The sequence below is a fragment of the Suricata suricatta genome, chromosome 4 (assembly GCF_006229205.1).
Source record: "Suricata suricatta isolate VVHF042 chromosome 4, meerkat_22Aug2017_6uvM2_HiC, whole genome shotgun sequence".
Taxonomy (NCBI): Eukaryota; Metazoa; Chordata; class Mammalia; order Carnivora; family Herpestidae; genus Suricata; species Suricata suricatta.
The window spans coordinates 146,456,794-146,477,135 of record NC_043703.1 but is presented as its reverse complement, the minus strand read 5'-3'; the positions used below and the strand labels follow the sequence as shown (position 1 = coordinate 146,477,135).

Sequence of the window (20,342 nt, the reverse complement as noted above, 5' to 3'; positions counted from 1 at the left end):
TCCTGTCATGTGCTTTATTCTTATGTTTTTAAAGATAAGCTTCCAGCTGCTCTTACTAAAGAGTAGGTGGGGATAAATCAGCACGAATAATAGAATGTAGTAAAGAGAGTATCTAGGACTTGGAGATACAGAATCTGAGTGTAGTAATTATCACTTACCATAACTTTCTTCATTTCCCTTTTTGAGCCTGCCATCTACATGTCCTTTTCCATTTGACACCAATGAACAGCTCTGGAAAAATTTAATAACCTTTATTGAAAACCAAAACCCCTAAGGCGTGGAGGAAAAGTAGGCCCTTTGAAAAATATAACTGGTCTTTTGTGTCAGTAAAACCAAGTAGGGCTGATGAGATAGCAGAATAAAAGCTTGCCGGAAAGGATGATGGTTAGGCCACAGGATAAATGTGGGAGATGAAGGGCGCCTAAAAATTATGAGGATAATTTATATTTTAGCTTTTCTTCATATTACGTTTCTACAAATTGAATCATTAATTATTTTAAAGAAGACTGTATTATCCCATAGGAACACTGTTATTATAGATAGTTTTGTTTCTGGCCAAAGACTCAGAATTAATATCTTAGATATACCTGATTTAAAATAAATGTATAAAGGTTTAAAAATTGAACTCTGAATCAGAAAATAATTATAAACCTACAGGGAACCTCAGGGATCACAGACTCTAGCCTACCCATTTTACAAGTGATAAAATGGTAACTTTTCCAAAACCATACAGCTAATTGTGGAGAACAGACATCCTTAGGCCCTCATATAGAACTCTTCATTTCTATTGCATTGCTTTCCACCAAAGCACCATTAAAAGGACATCACTGTACTGTATATACTTACTACATAAAAGATACCAGAGTCAATGTAAAATCAAAGGAAAATAAAAAGGTACCAAAGAAATATAAGTGTTCTCAAAATGTAAAACTAACATTTTATTAAATCATCAAATTGATTTAGATTTAAAAAATAATAACCAGCTATAATAAGTATTAGCTATTTAATTCCATGAATTTTAGTAGTAATTTTAACTCTACGTGGGATGGTTATCATGTCTCTTAAAAAAAGAAAAAGTCTTCTTCCAGGAAATTTTGAACAGGGGCTTTTGGGTTGGTTGGTTGGTTAGTTGGTTGGTTGGTTGGTTGGTTTGCTGGTTGGCTAAACTTTCCTCTGTCAAACAAAAGTACTCTAAATCAACCTGTTCGTGATTCTCTTCCTAGATAGTCACTATATTACCTAATCATTTGTTAACATTGCTAATAATCTAATTATTTTCTCCCTTCTAGTCCTGCAGTTGTAGACTCTTGCTCTTTTGTGATTATTACTGACATGAACACACACACACCCCTCCCTTAGGCATTGTCTGTTACGAGCATTATTACATGTGAATATCATGCTATAACCAACTCTTGACCTCCGATGTAGTAAGAGGCAAAGATTAAATAATTATAATTCTTAGAAAATCCAGACTTGCAATCAAGTGTTTATCAGGCTTTGCCCAAACTATTCTTAAATAACAAAATTTCTTATTTACATTTAAATTTCTACCATTTACATTTATGCCTTATCAGACAGACTCAGATACATCAGATTCAAGATTCTGACTTAAAGAGGCCTAATACATTTATTTCCAAACAAAACAAGTGAAATTTACAAAGAAGGGATTAATTAAAATGAGGACACAGAAACAGTACAATAGATTTGAGTTGATTGTGAGAAGAGGGATGATAAGGAAAAGACAAATCAGACATTCGCAGAAGGAAAATATGAAAAATACTCTACCTTATTGGGAGGTACAAATTTAGAGCATAAACATTTTTCACCTACTAATTGTAAAAGATAAAGGAGGCTGACAGTACCCCACTTGATGGAGAGGATGTTGGATTAACAGTAACTCCTATATAAGTTCCTAGAAAACAGTTTATTATTATAAAGTTGAACATTTCGCATAACCTGTGACTCAACAGTTTTGTTCCTACATATATACCCTAGAGAAACTCTCGCACACATGCACCATGGAAAATGTAGATGATCTTCACAGAAGCACTGATTGTAATATCAAAAAAAAACACCAAACCAGGAAACAATTTAGATGCTCCTTGACAGGAGAATGTACAAACAGGGATGTGGTAAGTGAAGAGTACACACGTGAAGGGATAGTATAGATGATGTTCAAGTTCTCAAGTTGGATGGTGGGTTTGCAGGTTTCCATGTTATTATTCTAATATATATTATATTTTTTATATATGATGTATTTATATATTATATATTCGTGTTATTAATCATATATACAATCTAACATATATTATATAACTTACATTATTTTGTGTTAATATAAGATGTACCACAAAATAAAACAGATCTGAACCATCCCAAACTGGCTCAATTGGCCCCTGATTAACTAAGAAATAATTTACCTGAATTCTTCCACAGCCATCTAGGAAATTTGTCCGAATGGGATAACACTAGCAAATCACCACTACATTTTATAAAGCATATGTTCTTTGTGCAGAATGTCTAGCAAATCTTATGTTCTGACATATCTTTTTCTGATGTGATTTTTATTGCCTTCAGTCTTTGTTTACTCTCAAATACCCATGAAGAGGTAGAAAAGGAAGGTCTTGCCTACTTTCTCATATTCTCCTCACTTAGTTATTGGAAATTTATTTAAACCAAAATGAAATATTTCCTATCTGCCTCTCCTTCACCAATAAGTGTTCCAGTCACTAGGATATAGAGAGTAGGATCCAAAGAGCAAGCAGGAGCAGTTGGACCTGCATTGGCCTCTGCAGCTGTGGGCCTTCATGGTATGGCTTTAATGCTCGACTGGAATGGAATCTTAGAGTATGATGTACTAATACACAAACCCCCAAGGCCAAAACAGTTTTCTATTATCATGTAAGTGATAGACTCCATTACCATATGTAATAAAAATTAATAGTTTATTAATTTTTTGTCCATTAAGCATTTAGGAGTGGCAGCATATTTCTTAGGTGTAGTTGTTAATTTTGAAATATGGGTGACTTCTATCAAGAAGCTATCACAGACGTAAACTTTCATTCTTCATGTAGGCAAAATCATCTCTATTGATACCAGTTCCCTGAGAGCTGCTGGCAGAACTGGCTGGGAAGATTTAGTGAGGAAGTGCATTTATGCTTTTTTCCAACCTCAGGGCAGAGAACCATCTTATGCCAGACAACTATTCCAAGAAGGTAAAGTTTTTTCTTTCTTAATTATTCTCATTAACCTTGCTTTTTATAATACCAAGTAATTTATATAAAACTTATGGCTTGATAAGTATTTTCTCCAAATTACAGTTTTTGCAATAATCAGTTTTAGGAAAGGAAGAAATGGGTAAGCAAAGTAATTCATGAGTGGATCCTGAATTTGGGATGCACATTTGAAAGAAGAGGATATCATGTGGTGGTCACTCATTCATTCATTCATTCATTCAGCAGACATGTTTCAAGTTCTTCACATACGTAGGACACTCTCTCAGATGGCAGGGATGTGGTGGTGACTAATAGCAGGGTTTGCCCTCAAGGAGCTCAAAATGCATTAGGACAACATATGACAACTCTAAAGATCAGGGTGACACGGGCTTATACCTAGAGGTATAACCAAAGAAAAAGAGTTAATTCTTTGAGAATCAGAGATGCTTCAGAGAGAAAGTGATAATTTCATCTGGCTTTTGAAGATCATTCACAGCAGAAGAGGCATGTGAAAGGGCTTCTAATTAATACAGAAGTCTGTATCATACATGTTTACTTCATTACTGTTATGGTACCTGTATCACCTGGCTCATGTTGAAGTTTCAGGTTAAAAACATGTCCTATGAAATTAATAATTGTATCGATGCTGTGTCAGTACTATGGGAGAGAAAACAAGTATATTCCTTGCCCTTAAGGGACTTAACAATTGTTTATCATGTAAGTGTTACAGAAAACATAGGGAAAATTATTTGAGAAAGTTAATAGAGTTTCAGAGGTGAGGGTTTCGATATACTTTAAAAATATCACATGATTACAGTAGCCTAATACTCCACTCCCAGTATAATTTATTCTCTATTCTCTAAGAGTTTTTTGCAAAGAAACATTTTGTATGGCTCTACCTAAAAAGCAATTTAAAAATATTTTTTAATATTCTACCACCCTTCTTATTTTTAATATTTCCCCATTATAGGTTTCCTAACTTTACAGATGGTTTGCCATTCAGTACATTATAGGTCAGCGGCTTCTAGGTGGCACGTGGAGAGGAAGCAGCTTAATTTTTTCTTTTCAGGAACCCATCTCTATGAATCTCACTAGTTTGGTTACTGTTGGGACCACTTCCTGCAGACTAATAGTTCCCCAGTGGGACTCTTACTAGACTGATACCTTCCCAAAGATGGTATTTCAGTGGATAAAACCAAGAATCTATATATTTTTTAAGTTTTTTAAGTTTATGTATTTTTGAGACAGAGAAAGAGAAAGTGTGTGAGTGAGCGGGGGAGGGGCAGAGAGAGAGAGAATCCCAAGCAGGCTCTACACTGTCAGCATGGAGCCCAATGTGGGGCTTGAACTCACAAACCATGAGATCATGAGCTGAGCTGAAACCAAGAATCAGAAGCTTAACCTACCTACCCTCCGAGGCACCCCAAGGATCTGTATTTTTTTTAAGTCCCCAGGCAGGTCTGAAGTGCAGTCAGGTTGAGTAAGCAACTATGATGCCATTTACTGGTTGCAAACTTTGTGACTCTCTCCACCAAGGACGCACTTGACTTTTGCATAAATTTGAGTCTCAGAGCACTATCGCCATTCACTGCCTAATGCTGAAGTCTATGATACTCTATTAAGTTGAGCCTTCCAAGACTTTACTTAAAAGACTTAATTTTATTTGCCTATAATTTATATATACTTCCACTAAGGCAGAGTGGGTCCAGATTATTGTCTCATTGTCTAAATGACTGGGTTCCATGTAGATGTGACTGAACCACAGTTTATGTGTTTCTGAACCATTAAGAATTCTCTATAAAACACAGATTAATTAAAGTGTAACAAGTAACTATTATTCACATATGAAGTAAAACAATTTAGAGTAAAATGTAAAGAAATATAATTCAACCCCTTTTCCCCATTAGTCATTTCTTCATATCCTTTTCTTCTACTTCTTTTGGGAAAAACCATTCCTCAATAGAGATAACTTGTATTTTTCTCAGCACTGGTGTCCAGAGTTCACATGACTCTGATTATATAACGTTTTGGAGATTCTGGACAATTTGCCAGTGTTCATGGATTCAACACATCATCTTCTGATATTTTGTATTCAGATTATCTAACCTGGTAAGAAAACTGAGGTCCATGAAACATTCACATGGGGATCATCTGTTAAAGATGCTGGCCTGCTGAATGAAAATCTGTGAGGGTCTGGGTATCTTAAACTCCCAAGGCTGTGCTTAGGTACATCAAGTTGAGGTCTGTCCAGAGTCAGAAGAGGTGTATGTTTGCATTTGCTCCCTAGTTACTTAAGGACAGTGTGAAAGAAATTATGCCACCGTGTGGAACTTGATTTTATGTGACACTTTTAAAAAGTAAAAGTTTGTAAAACTCCATAGTGATTCATATGTAGGCATGTTTGTTTATTTCTGCCCATTAACTTACTCTTTGAAGGTAGTGGCTGGTAGAAATCCTAATATGCATTAAACTTTAAATTAGTTCTTAGTTTTGTTTTCCAGCTGCCTTTGACAGAGATAGCTCATGGACTGCTTTTTTTTTTTTAATTTTTAACATTTATTCATTTTTGAGAGACAGAGACAGAGTGTGAACAGGGGAGGGGGAAAGAGAGAGAGCAAGACACTGAGCTGTCAGCACAGGGCCTGATGCAGGGTTTGAACTCAAAAAGGTGAGATCATGACCGAGCCACCCAGGTGTCCCCTACTCATGGACTACTTTTTTTTTGGCTTTTTTAAAAATTGTTTTAAAGTTTATTTTGAGAGAGAGAGAGCGTGCGAGTGAGCATGAACGGGGGAGGGGCAGAGAGCGAGGGAGACACAGAATCTGAAGCAGGCTTCAGGCTCTGAGCTGTTAGCACAGAGCCCAACATGGGGCTTGAACTCACAGACCGTGAGATCCTGACCTGAGCCACAGTTGGATGCTCAACCCATTGAGCCACCCAGGTGCCCCTCATGGACTGCTTTTAAAGAGGGGTTGCCATTTTATTTTCCAGATTCAAATTTGAAAGAAAAAACAACACCACCACACATTTCATCCAAAGAATATGTGAGACCATTCAGCATGAACTGGATTACAGCAGTTGTTTTGCACTGAGATTAGGGAGAAATGGGGATCACAGTCACCTGCTGAACTTTTTAAACTAGGTCCTTATAGGTGTATATGGTTTGAAAAGTTTTCCAGATTTGGTTCAGTTGAGAACCATTACTTTAAAGAAAGGTTTGAGTAAATGCTTCCCAAAGGTCCTTGATAAGATTCATCCAGTGAAGTTGTTAAACCAGATTTCTGGACTCCACCCACACTACTGAATCAGAGCATACAGTCTAAGATGTTTCCTTACAGAGAAATTTAGAAAATGTAAACGTACATTCCACAAGATATTAATAGTTGTAACTAAGAAATGATGTTTCATGGTGAATTAAGTTTGGGGAATGTTTCAGTCCCCTGCTCTGGGGGATTCATAAGACATAATTAAGGTATTTAAGTTTCTGAGAGGTTCCACCTTAAAGCTACCCGTTTGACTTTGTTATTTAGACTTATTTTTCCTCAGAATACTTCTTCCTGTAGCACATCTATCAGCATTTAGGGAGAGTAGCATTCATGGGAATGTTGGTCTAGATAACCTAGGGAAGTTTTATGAAAGTTCTGCTTACTATCAGTGATGTATGGATCATCATTTCTTGGCTTTGAAAGTTGCCTATGATATATTTTTATATTGAAAAATAGGCAAAGCATAGCATATATAGTAGGACCTCACTCTTGTGTGTTAACTTATCCAATTCTAGAAGGTTTACAGAATGTTCACAGTGGTTATCTCTGAGGGATGGGATTACAGATGACTTTATCTTATTCTTTATTCATTTCTTTGCCAATGTTATAATCACAAAATAAAGTTATTTTAATTTTAAAAATCATAAGACAATTGGAAGGAGTTTATAGTATCAAGAAGTTTGGAAGCATTGCTATAAAACATAAGTACCCATATGAATGACTAACCAGAATGTTCTCTGAGACTTGTGTAATGTGGTTACTTCCATAGTCCTTATCACAGAGTTAACTGAAAATCTTTTTTTATCAGCTTGTTGAAAGTCTCTAAAATATAAATTCATTTTTCTTTTTTAGAAATTTTGATATACTGAATAGGGTTTGCTCATTGGTTATTGAATATCTTAGAGCATCAAGGGGTAATTTTTTTTCTTTATCTTAATAACAGCTTTTTAAATTGCGTTCTTTCTGCACATATCTAGGGAAATAACCAAAAGGAGAAAGAAATCTCTCCCAGCATTGGCCTGCAGGGCCCGGCCACACGTTTTATACCTGCCTACACAGTTCCCATCAGCAGCGCATGCTCCTTGGGGTGATCTCAGCACCGGATCAGTAGAGTCACAAACCCAAGGAGCTCTAGTTTTACAGCTGCTCTGACTGGAGGGAATGGTTTCCTTTGCCTCATAGCTCTGTTGAGGCCTATCCTAGAGGGGGGATTAAAACTGTTGTTATTTTAAAGCTCCTAGAGGAGTTTCTGTGGCGTCAGTGATACCATATTAATAATATCCCTCCCCACTAGGTGTTCTAAAATTTTAGAAATGGACACAGTAGTCAGGGATCACAGTTGTAGTTAGCTATATTCCTGGAAAACCTAGATTGGAAAACAAGGCCAGGACCTGTGATCAAAATGACATTCCAATAGTTTTGTCTAATCATAAACATTAAAACCCACTTAAAGTGAAGATTTGGTGTGCAGAGCAAATGTCTATCCAGCCAGCTCTGTAAAGCTGTAAAATCATGTCTTAATTCAAAATATTAATGATCGTTATATAGGATTGAAGCTATTGGTGTGAATGGTTATCTAGGGATTGGTTGAATGTGTATGACCCGGGACATATGTACTTGTGTGTGTTTGGTTTTTTTTTGGTGTTTATTCAGGAAATACTCATTCAGTACCTGCTATATACTAGGCTCCAGACTAGCTTTTATCTCGCAACATTACTGACTCTGTTTTAGTGATAATGGGCGAAGGCTAATTTGCATTATGAAGTCCTAAACTTGTAAATGACAAAGTCAGAGTTCAAGCCTAAATCTGACTTCTAGGCTCTTACTCTTTTTGTTGATCCACGTTACCGTCCTGTTTACCTTTCTGTCTGAACAATAGAGTATAAGAAGAATTTTAGTTAGCTGGATAGTCTTAATTAAGTTCTCATAATTAAAGCTTTACTTTATTTAATATTACCTTTTTTCTTTTCAAAGAATGACTCTGTGAATTTTGTGTGCTAAGTTCTTTTCCACACACTGTCATCTAAAATAAATAACCTAACTTGAAAATTTTAAGTGTAGTGATTTCCTTGAATAAAGTTACTAGGGGTTCCCCAATTTTGGAATTTTTACTAGTTTAGATATAGCCCCACAAGTTAAGGCAGCCTAGTTACCAAAGGACCAATGATGTGTCTGTAATCCTCATTAAGATTCTTAGTGTCCCCATGCTGGTATGAGTTTTAGTTCTTTCTCACTTTATTCAGCTTACCAACAAATCAAGAGTTTTCTCTCCATTAATTTTCATAACAAAAGTTAAGTCCAGATTCATATAAGAGCAAGAACATAAACTGAGATATAAGTATTTGAGAACACAGCTAAGATTTAAAATATTTCCCTTTAAAGAAAAGTTATAGTAGTTGATCACAAGTCAATATGAATCTGTGTAGAGGAAATTCAAGTTGAGGGTCAATCAGCAAGTACTTACTGGGTGATTTTATATGCAAAGCATTGTACACAGTTCAAGGAGAGTGGAAAACAAGAATGAGACACAGTACTAGCCCTTATGCTTATTTTAGCTGATGAAGAAAAATAAATGTCTGAAGTGATCTATCTCTTATTTAAAGAGATATAGAAGTGACTTCATATGTGGAATGTAAGATACAAAACAGCATGGTAAGGGAAGGGAAGCAAAAATAACATAAAAGCAGAGAGGGGGACAAAACATAAGAGACTCTTAAATACAGAGAACAAACTGAGGGTTGCTGGAGGGGTTGAGGGTGGGGGTGGGCTAAATGGGCAAGGGGCATTAAGGAAGACACTTGTTGGGATGAGCACTGGGTATTATATGTAGAGGACGAATCATTGGATTCTACTCCTGAAATCATTATTGCACTATATGCTAACTAACTCGGGTGTAAATTGAAAAATAAATAAATATATTAATAAAAAAGAGGTATAGAAGAGATGTTTAGGAAACAGTGAAAAATAAGATTGGAAATGTAAATGGTAGTCTGATTGTATATCACCATACTGTCCAGTATGGGAGACACTAGCCCCATGTAGCTATTAAGTAGTTGAAATGCGGCTAGTGTGACTGAGGAACTGAATTTAAAATTTTATTTAATTTTAAATTTAAATAGCTACATGTGGCTGGTGGCTACCATGTTGGACAGTGCAGCTCAGTAGTGAAGAGCCAGTGTTTTCGAACAGAACAGGGAGATCCTAAGGTCAATAGACAATGATGAAGAAATAGACAAAATGGCATAAGCAAAATAGCATGAAATATCTCTTTCCTGGCCCTTTATATATCTATAGCTTTACCATTATCCCAAGTTCATAATGTATTTTTAATCGCTACTTTTCTGTTGTAGATATATTTTTCAAAACATATTGGTAAAATGATTCAATAACAGTTTGGAGTTTAGGTATAGCAAACATTTATTTCTATCCTTATACAAAAATTATTCATCTCCTTTAAGACTCTCTTCCATTAGATATTATTTCATAAACTACTAAATTTCTCCATATGTTACATTTGGTAAATGTACCAGTGATTTGTCTGAAATTGCCAGATGTATAAGGACTATGGTTGGTTGAACATAAATCTTAATCCTTTCAATTAAGTTTATATACTAATTTTGGTACTTAGTTTCATTTGTGTATGGTATAGATTTACAATCAATTATGCCCGCTTCAGTATATCAAGTATACCCAACCCAATTAAAGAGAGTGTGTCTTCTCTTTACTTAAAGTAATATGTATCTTCAAAAAATATTTATTAATTGGTCATTTTTAGTTTTTTAACATGTGTAATAGAAGGGCTTTCTGAAATGTCTTTGAAGAATAGGACTAACATTTATTACAAGCTAAATTGTAACAGTCATTTGTGGTAGTAATTCTTTAGTTTCACTGAGTATGGTTTTTAACCTTGGTATAGCTGAATCTACCTACTAAATCTTTCGAAGAATAGAAATTTATTATATTGCTAAAATACCAATGACATTTTCTTACTTAGTATGGTATAGCCTTTACATATTAAATAAATACTTACCAATATGGGTAGAATTTGTCTGCCATTAATAAAGCTTTATGTTGTTTATGTAGTGATTTGACTGTCTTAACCTAGTTTTTGTTTTTTATAGTAGTAACCATTGGCTTTATCTTAACTTGCTTACTACACTAAATTCAAACATCAAAAACAATACATATATGTGAATATGATAATTTGTCAGATGAGACAATGATTTACATTCCTGAGGGAAAAATTAAATTCGAATTTCAGTGAAGTAACTCTGCATACTAATAAAAACATAGAGCGGGCGAATTTGATGGTATATGAATTAAATCTCAGTAAAGCTGTCATTAAAAAATCAGCTAGCAAAGGGAAGGAAAAAAAAACTTGTTTGGGGTAATACTGAAAGGGAAAGGGGAGAAGATGACTTCCTGGTGTTTTTAACAGACTCTTAATTTGAAGAGCTGTCCCATTATGGGGAAAGATTAAGGTCGATTTTTTGCCTGGTTTGAAGTTTCTTGATAATTTTAACTTCTGTAAGGAGGCACTCGTTCAAGTAGTACTAAGTGAAGACTTGTCATCAGGTGATCTAATTCAACCAGAATCCTTTTTCCCTCAGATCTCTGCTTTGTCTGAACTAGTCTTTATTTTGACCTGAGCAGTCAGCTCTTGGGAGGGCATTTAAAAATGAGGTTCGAGGTAACTCTCTTCCACCCAAAGTGCAAGTGTCAGAATCTTAACTAGGTTTTTCTTTTGTTTGAAACAGTGATGACCCGTGGCACTGCCTCCAGCCCATCCTATAGATTCATATTGAATGATGGGACAATGCTTAGCGCCCACACCAAGTGTAAACTTTGCTACCCTCAAAGTCCAGACATGCAGCCTTTCATCATGGGAATTCATATCATCGACAGGTACTACTTATTTGGAGAGCTTCATATGAAATAAGTCAGTTCACATATCTCTTCTTAGAGAAGAATTCTTTATACTCTTAATAGCTAGAAGACAAAAATTATAAATTAGGCATAAAACTAGAGTGATGAGTATATAAGCAGTATATGCATACTGGGTTTTATACTTTTGTCACGTAACAGTAGCCTTATTATTTTTTTTTAAAGGGGGAGGAGGAAAGATTAGGTTGAAAATACGTGTTTCAGGAGTAAAAACTGAAAAGGTGGCTAAAAATATCCAACTTTCCACATGTGAACTTTGGTCTTATCAGAGGTTTCAGAGTTTGCTAATACTTTTTTTTTTTTAGAAGTGTTATCTTTTTGTTAGTGCAGATTTGATGGCTCCTGAGTTCAAGTTGACAGTTTCTGAAACTACAAGTCATTAAACTATCAACTTGAGATTTTTGAGTGTCATTGCCTCTAATTTGTTCCCCTCTCTAAATACATTTTACATTGGTATATATGGTAAATTCATGGAACCATTCTTTTATCCTATGAATTATTCAAAACCCTACATTTGCAACTATTTAAAATGTAGCATTAAACAAAAACAAAGACATTTCCCTTCACTTCATCTTTTCCTCATCTGATATATTTGCTTATTGGAACATGGTAATACCAGTCACAAATCTGTTGTCATAATTATGGATTTGAGTAAAGAGCTCGATGAAAATCTGAATTCAGTATTCTGTTTTTTTCTAATTTTAGTTTAATTTATGCTTGTGAGTGGAATTAGCACAGTTCTTTTTTTCATATTGTGATTTCTCTTTCAAAACATCTGCTATGTCTGCATATCACCCTTTTTAATTTTTACATCAGTTACACAGTATTTTCCTTACCCAGTCTTCCTCTTTGGAGTTGAAATACTTAAAAGCTGTAACAAGGGAGTCACGAATAAAGACTTGGTAAACAGAGGTGTGGGAAGTTTCTCTCTCAACCAAAAATATTATTGTAATGTTAAGTATTTGTATTACATTTTGAAAAGCTTCAAAGTACCTATACTGGATTTTCTTCCAAGGCCAAGAAAGATTTCTTTCCCATATAACTGAACCCATTATCAAATTTATGGAACCTCGAGCACTATTTCCTATTAAGTGGTGCTAATATTTCACAGAAGAACTAATAGTCCTCTGTTTTCTTTAGTTTAAAGTCATACAGAAGCTCTTTTCTTGATGGCTTGCAGTATTAATGAGGTTAATGGTCTTGGTTTATAATATGCATCATAAAAATATCTTAATGGAAACCGGTGATGATGTTTGAATAATGTCTTTTCCCCTCCTAGGGAACACAGTGGTCTTTCTCCTCAAGAAGACACTAATTCTGGAATGTCAATTTCCCGAGTAAACCCCTCCGTCAATTCTAGTATCTCTCCAGCTCATGGTGTGGCTCGTTCATCCACATTGCCACCATCCAACAACAACATGGTATCCCCCAGAGTCAATCGCCAACAGAGCTCAGACCTCCATAGCAGCAGTCATAGCAATTCTAGCAACAGCCAAGGGAGTTTTGGATGCTCGCCTGGAAATCAGATTGTAGCCAGTGTTGCCTTAAACCAGGGACAGGCCAGTTCCCAGAGCACTAACCCCTCTTTAAACCTCAATAATTCTCCTATGGAAGGTACAGGAATATCTCTCGCACAGTTCATGTCTCCAAGGAGACAAGTTAGTTCTGGATTGGCAACAAGGCCCAGGATGCCAAACAATTCGTTTCCTCCTAATATTCCGACATTAAGCTCCCCCGTTGGCATGACAGGTACTGCCTGTAACAATAGTAACCGATCTTATTCAAACATCCCAGTAACATCTTTACAGAGTATGAATGAAGGACCCAATAACTCCGTTGGCTTCTCTGCCAGTTCTCCAGTCCTCAGGCAGATGAGCTCGCAGAATTCCCCTAGCAGGTTAAATATACAGCCCGCAAAAGCTGAGTCCAAAGATAACAAAGAGATTGCATCCATTTTAAACGAAATGATTCAGTCCGACAACAGCTCTAGTGATGGCAAACCTCTGGACTCTGGGCTTCTGCACAATGACAGACTCTCAGACGGAGACAATAAATACTCCCAAACCAGTCACAAACTAGTGCAGCTTCTGACGACAACTGCAGAGCAGCAGTTGCGGCATGCTGAGATAGACACAAGTTGCAAAGAGGTACTGTCTTGCTCAGGCGCTTCCGGCTCGGCCTCGGCTAACTCTTCGAGCGGCTCCTGCCCCTCCTCTCATAGCTCGCTGACAGAGCGGCACAAGATTCTGCACAGGCTCTTACAGGAGGGCAGCCCCTCGGATATCACCACTTTATCTGTCGAGCCTGATAAAAAGGACAGTGCATCTACTTCTGTGTCAGTGACTGGACAGGTACAAGGGAACTCGAGCGTAAAACTAGAACTGGATGCTTCAAAGAAAAAAGAATCAAAAGACCATCAGCTCCTACGGTATCTTTTAGATAAAGATGAGAAAGACTTAAGATCAACTCCAAACCTGAGCCTGGATGATGTAAAGGTGAAAGTGGAAAAGAAAGAACAGATGGATCCTTGTAACACAAACCCAGCCCCAATGGCCAAGCCTGCCCCTGAGGAAATTAAACTGGAGTCCCAGAGCCAGGTATGTAATTCCTCGCATTAGAGAATGAAGTTTCGTAGTTTATTTTTTCCTTTTCATTTATTTTCCTCCAACCGTAAACCAGATTGGATTCAGGCTGTGTTTTGTCCTACCTTTTGGGCATATATTAAAAGGTTAGTATCAATGGTTGAAAAGTCATAGGATGCCCTTAAAAGTTCTCTTTGGAACTTTGGAGGGCTACAGTTTTAGTGTGGCGTTCTAAGCAAGTAGATGTTTTCTTCTTTCTATAAAAACAGTTTACAACTTTGGAGAGTTTTAAGCATACCTTTCCTACCCCCTCCTCCTAACCCAACCTGTTGAATCCAACTCTGAAAATAGGACCCAGAAATCTGTATTTCAGAGAAGCTCACCAGGGAACTTTGATATGTAGCTAAGTTTGGGAACCTGCAATGGAAGTAAAATGGGAGAGAAGTGTGAGGTGATGGACAAGACAGCCTTGTCTGGCTCACTTTGCTATTTACTTTCCTATGAAGCATTTTCTGAGGCTGTTTTTCTTCTCCACCTTCAGCCCTATTGGAAGAGTATTCTGGGAAGTAGCGTACATAACAGGCCCTGAAACAGAAGTCAACACAAACTTTGCATAAATTGTTACAGATTAGGAACCTCTATGTTTAGGCTGAGGTGTCAGTGGAGTGAAATTAACAGCCAGCTTCATTTATTGCATAGTTGCTGTGGACTCCAAAGGAATATAAGGAAAACTGAAAGTGTAGTCTCTTCCCCTCCAGGAGCTTACAACTTATTTAGATGGAATGTGGACAAGTATGAGACAGCTGGAAATATAGTTACAAAGCAGCTTATTAGTGACACTCTCCATCGTGAAACAAGATTCACACTCAGTGTGCTTAGGTCTTTCACTTCTTGAGCCAGCGTTATGTTCTACCCTTGTCTCACAGAGATCTCTCTCTTCCCCCAGTCGTACTGCATTCTGGGCACACGGAAGTCCTTCCCATTCCTGGGATGAGCCCCGTCTCTTCTAAGCACCTTCTGTCTTGTTCTCCTTTCTAGGTCTGCTGAACTTCTCATCCTTCACAAAACAGTTGAGACAGCATCTCTGTAGAGCCTTCCCCTCTAGCCCTCGTCAGACATTTCTTTCCTCCAGGCATTCATAGAGCTCCGTATGGCTTCTGTCCTATTTGCAGTAACACTATTGTGGTTAATTCTTCGTTGTGCTCTTTGAGGATGAGGCTATCCCTCATGTTTCTTGGTACAAGTAAACTAATACTGTGTTTTTTAAGCTGAAAAACAGCTTTAAATAATAACTATTAAAACTCTCACTCTTTAAAATTAACTGTACAGTCTTGGTACATCTGTTTTAGTTTACGTGCACGTACATTTCTGCTGAGTTTGTACTAAGAGTTGAATTGCTGGATTATAAGATACGTGTATGTTCATCTTTAGTAGATAATGCTGGTTTTCCTGGTCTGTACAAAGAATTCCTTCTAGTTGTTCCATGTCCTTGCTGATAGTTGGTATTGTCGGTCTTTTAAATTTTAGACATTTTGGGGTTTGTGGTAGTGGTACTTAGTAGTTTTAATTTGCACTTCCTTAAACGTTTATTGGTCATTTGGATATCTTCTTTTGTGAACTGCCTTTTCAAGTGACTTGCACATTTTCCCAATATGTTGTCTTTTTCTTACTGATTTATAAGAGTTCTTTACATTTTTTGAATGAGTCCTTTATTGGTTATATATTTGCAAACATCTTCTCTATGCCTTGACTTAACTTTTCTTTCTTTTAATGGTACTTTTGATGAATTGATGTTTTTCATTTTAATGTAGCCCAATTTGCCAGTCTTTTCACTTATGATTAGTACTTTATACACATGTATAACAAAAGACATGTGCAATAATGTTCATAGTAGCTTTTTTGTATTAGCCACAAACTGAAGACACCCACAAATCCATCACAGTGAAATGGATATATATATATAGTGTGTGATATGTTCATACTGTGGGATACTGTTCAGCAGTGAAAACAAATTAACCACTCCTACATGTGAAAAGATCTCTGAATTTCGGAAATGTAATGTTCAGTGAAAGATGTCAGACATTTAAAAAATACATGTATGTAATTCTGTTAATACAGTCTAGAAACAAATTTTGGTTTGCATTAAACAGTGAAACCCTGTTTTGTGTGGATGAATTATCTCAAAGTAATCCTACTAGAACAATATTGTAAAATAAAGGCCAATTTCCTCCTGTATATAACCTCAGGCAGATATAGGGATACCCTGTCTAGTCTAGAAGATATGTTTCTTTTTTTAAAATTAACGTATTTTTGTAATGTTTATTTATTTTTGAGAGAGAGACAGAATACGAGTGGGGGAGGGGCAGAGAGAGAGGGAAACACAGAATCTGAAGCAGGCTTCAGGCTCTGAGCTGTCAGCACAGAGCCCAGTGCAGGGCTCAAACTCAAGAACCGTGAGATCATGAGCTGAGCCAAAATCAGACACTTAAACACCTGAGCCACCCAGGAGCCCCTAGAAGATAGGTTTCCTATTTTATTAAATCCTCAAGTGGGAGGTGACCTTCTTAGGCTCTTTGAAGCTGATGTACTATTTATTAAGATGTTTCCCAAACTATTGTAAATTATAAAGTTACATCAGTGTGAATTTATTTTTCATTCCATCATATAGTAAGTCATTTTATAAGATTTGAAGAAATATATGACAGCAAAAATCATCCATGATCAATGAACACAGTACCTTTGATACTTCTTTCCATTCCAGTCTTTTTCCAGTGCATGAGTTTTGTACCAAAATATAGTAGACAAATATTATGTGTATATTATCTTATATCCTGCGGTATATTAATGTCATACGCATCCACACTTTTTCTAGTAGCTCACGTAATTTTAGTGAGGCCCCAGTATTTCTAATTATTTCTTCTTTCTTCATTCCCTCATAAGTCACGCTGAACTCCTAGAGTACAAAGTAGCAATTCTTCTACATTGATTCAGGTAAAGTATAGAATATATTTTCTCTAACTTTGGTTTTTGTTCTTAGTTTACAGCTGACCTTGACCAGTTTGATCAGTTACTACCAACGCTGGAGAAGGCAGCCCAGCTGCCAGGCGTGTGTGAGCCAGAGAGGATGGACGGTGCGGTCACCAATGTAACCATCAAGTCAGAGGCCCTGCCGGCTTCCCTTCAGTCCACCACTGCCAGACCCGCTCCCAGGCTGAGTAGTATGTGTTGAGGAGAAAACCTCTTTTTAAATGTCTAATGATAATATGGGCTAGGGCTCAACTCACCATAACTGCAAGACCATTTGTTTGTTGAGCGTAAACTATCGTTTCTTTCTTTTTTAAGTTTATTGATGTGAGAGAGAGAGAGAGAGAGAGCGTGCGTGCTTATGCACAGGGGAGGGGCGGAGAGAGAGAAAGAGAGAAAGAGAATCCCAAGCAGGCTTCACGCTGTCAGCATTGTCCTGAGATCATGAATGAGCGGAAATCCAGTCATATGCTTAACTGACTGAGCCACGAGGCTCCCAGAAAGTGAACTGTCTTTTTATTATTGCCACTCTAAATAATATACAGTTAGTTTTAAACATATGAACTTCACTCATCATGTGTATTTTAAATTATAGTATAACTTCTTTTCATTTGTAATTAATGTTGAAGCAAATATTTTGTGTTCTTACCCAAAATATTCCATAAGACTTTCACAAATATAATATTAGTCAGATTATATTTCCCAAAATGTCTTCATTGAATACTAGTCCTAGGAGTTGGAAAAAACGGATTTTGTGCTAAAATCCACTGGGAAGATGCTACCTGCCCCATATACTGTTCCACGGTACATATTAAAGGTTTTAAATATCCCGTGTTAAAGATACCAGTTTAGATTTCTGTAACCCAGCATTGACCACACTTTCTTAATTGTGGAATTTCTTTTCTCAAGTAATGCATGTTTTCCAAGGAAGCACCATTTAGGAGACAGCTATGTTGAAATAGGTCACTGCTGCTCTAGCCCAAAGAGACACTTTGATAGTATAATACTTCATAAAGATAGGGCTGTCAAGTTGTTTTCACCCATCAAATTCTGAAGTTTAAAATAACAGTGGTGGTAATTCCATTGTGTAATCTGGAAACTAACCAGCTCACTTTCAAAATTTCCCTGTGTTCCTGACCAGTCCTGTCTTTCTTCTGATGGTATCAGATGTGGGACCCCTTTTATTTCAGTCTTATTGCAGCTTTTAGCTGTCACGACATACTTCCTAAAGGTCTACCAGGATTTCCAAGAAGCTGTAAAGAAAATTCTTGAGTCATTTCTGACATTTTTGGAATCAGTTTTTCAGCTGACCCAGAGCAGTGGTTGTAAGCAGGAGCCCAGATTCAAGTCTCCCTCTCTCCATCTATTAACAGTGTTACTTTGGACAGATAATTTTTTTGAGCTTTATTCTCTTTATCCATAAAAGGAGAATTAGATGAAATGACTCCAAAAGCCTCTTCTAATTGGAACTGAGAGGCTCCAGACTCTGGGATGGCAGACACAGTTGGGGAAGCAAGAAGGTGTGGTAAAATGAGTCTGCACACTGATTGCTTTGATCCTGGTCCCGTTCCCCACCCAATATGGGAGACGGGAGGATTTATCTCAGGAGACAATGAATGACCCAAAAGAAGATGACTGGCTATGGCTGTGTAAGGGGAGCTCCCTAGAGTGCAAAGACCCTCCTGCCATCGAATCATACAACAGACTCCCAGAAGACAGACCTCACACTTAGCTCTCAGAGTCAGTGGTTTAGAACGCTGAACAGACACAGCCAGACATCACCAGGATTTTGAGGGAAGCCTGCAACTTGAAAGAGAGTAAAAGAAACAACCAGAAAAAGAGTATGCGGTAGAGCTATACAATGAGTCCATGGACTAAAAGAAATAGTAAACTTTTTGAAAAGATATTTTATCCATGAGTAATATGGGAAGGTAAAAGGGGGCAACGAACAAGAAGCAACCTTTGAAAATTATATATCCAGAAATTTTAAATTTCAAGATACATGTTACAAGACAAAGCTGAGAAAAACTTTCAGAAAGAACAAAAAAGACCAAAAGACAAATAGAAAGTTTGGAAGAAAAATTTAAGGTCATCATAGAAGGGCCAGTAATGATTGCTAAGAATTCCAGAAACAGACAAACAATGAAGAGGGGGAAATCATGGAAGAGAAGATATTTTCAAACAAATGAACAAAAAATTGTATGAAATCGCTGTTAGGGAACAGGGGACAAAGGACAGAGTAGGAGAGGTAGGTATGGGAGAATTAAGACTTCTTCTACCATGATGGGAAGTCAGTAATCTAAAATCGAGATATCAAGGAATAGCAGCGTTTGCATATTTAGAAATAAATAGGTAAATGCCAAAGAAAACACCTATACAAATTGAGAACGGTTGCCTCTGTTGCAAGGGAAATGACCAATAGATTAGAAAGGGGGAAGGCTTAAAACTGCGTTTCTTTATAAGGGGCCTTTTGGTTCTGACATTAAAAATTATGTATGTGTATTACATAAAAATAAAAATTAAAGGTGATATAAAGTGTTTTTTAGCTCTGTAGGCCTGGGAAAATGGAGTGTTTTTCCCTCATAGTCTGTCCTGAGGCAAATAGCTCTTTCTTGTCTCTTGAGATTTCCTCCCCTGAATATAGCTCCATATATAAAAGCATATAAATAGGCCAGAATCTGTTAAACCTTGTGTTATAGTGTTGGCGAAGGCCAAAAGCATAGAAGGGAAGATACTGAGGTAAATGAAGGCAAGGATGATAGTTGCAGACAGCCGGTCGATTAGGTTTCAATATAGACAAGAAGGAAAATGAGATTTTAGGAGGCCTAAGGCTAAGGAAACAAGCTGGGTAGAATAAAGGAAAAGAGATAAGGATTGAAGAAGGAAAAAGAAGATGGGAGTCCATCTTCTCATTACTTTTTATGGATGTGATGGACTCTCTACTCTGTGTGATGACAGCATCTATTACCCTTACTCTACAGCCCATCCATTTTCTGCACGAATCTTTGTTTTCTCCAAAGTTGCTTTCTTTGTTAAATTTGCTATCTCTCTTTCCTGCCATTGACTTTTCTGGAATTTGAGATGTCTGTCCCTCTACACTGAAAAAGACCGAGAATGAAGTCTTAGTAGCTCGAGTATGTCTTTTTTTTTTTTTTTTCAACATTTTTTATTTTTTTATTTTATTTTTTTTTTAATTTTTTTTTATTTTTATTTTTTTTATTTTTTTTCCATAATATTTTATTGTCAAATTGTTTTCCATACAACACCCAGTGCTCTTCCCCTCAAGTGCCCACCACCATCACCACCACCT

The 20,342-nt window shown here is 36.8% G+C and overlaps 1 protein-coding gene across 2 annotated transcripts in view; it reads left to right on the top strand.

The window, feature by feature from the left end:
- Window positions 1–20,342, top strand: part of NCOA1 (nuclear receptor coactivator 1) — a 236,954-nt gene that overhangs the window by 178,125 nt on the left and 38,487 nt on the right. For both annotated transcript variants that reach the window (XM_029938200.1, XM_029938201.1), the window contains 4 exons: window positions 3,075–3,215; window positions 11,240–11,387; window positions 12,706–14,023; window positions 17,046–17,226. In XM_029938200.1, the coding sequence (XP_029794060.1) occupies window positions 3,075–3,215; window positions 11,240–11,387; window positions 12,706–14,023; window positions 17,046–17,226 (1,788 nt within the window). The remainder of the gene's footprint in view (window positions 1–3,074; window positions 3,216–11,239; window positions 11,388–12,705; window positions 14,024–17,045; window positions 17,227–20,342) is intronic.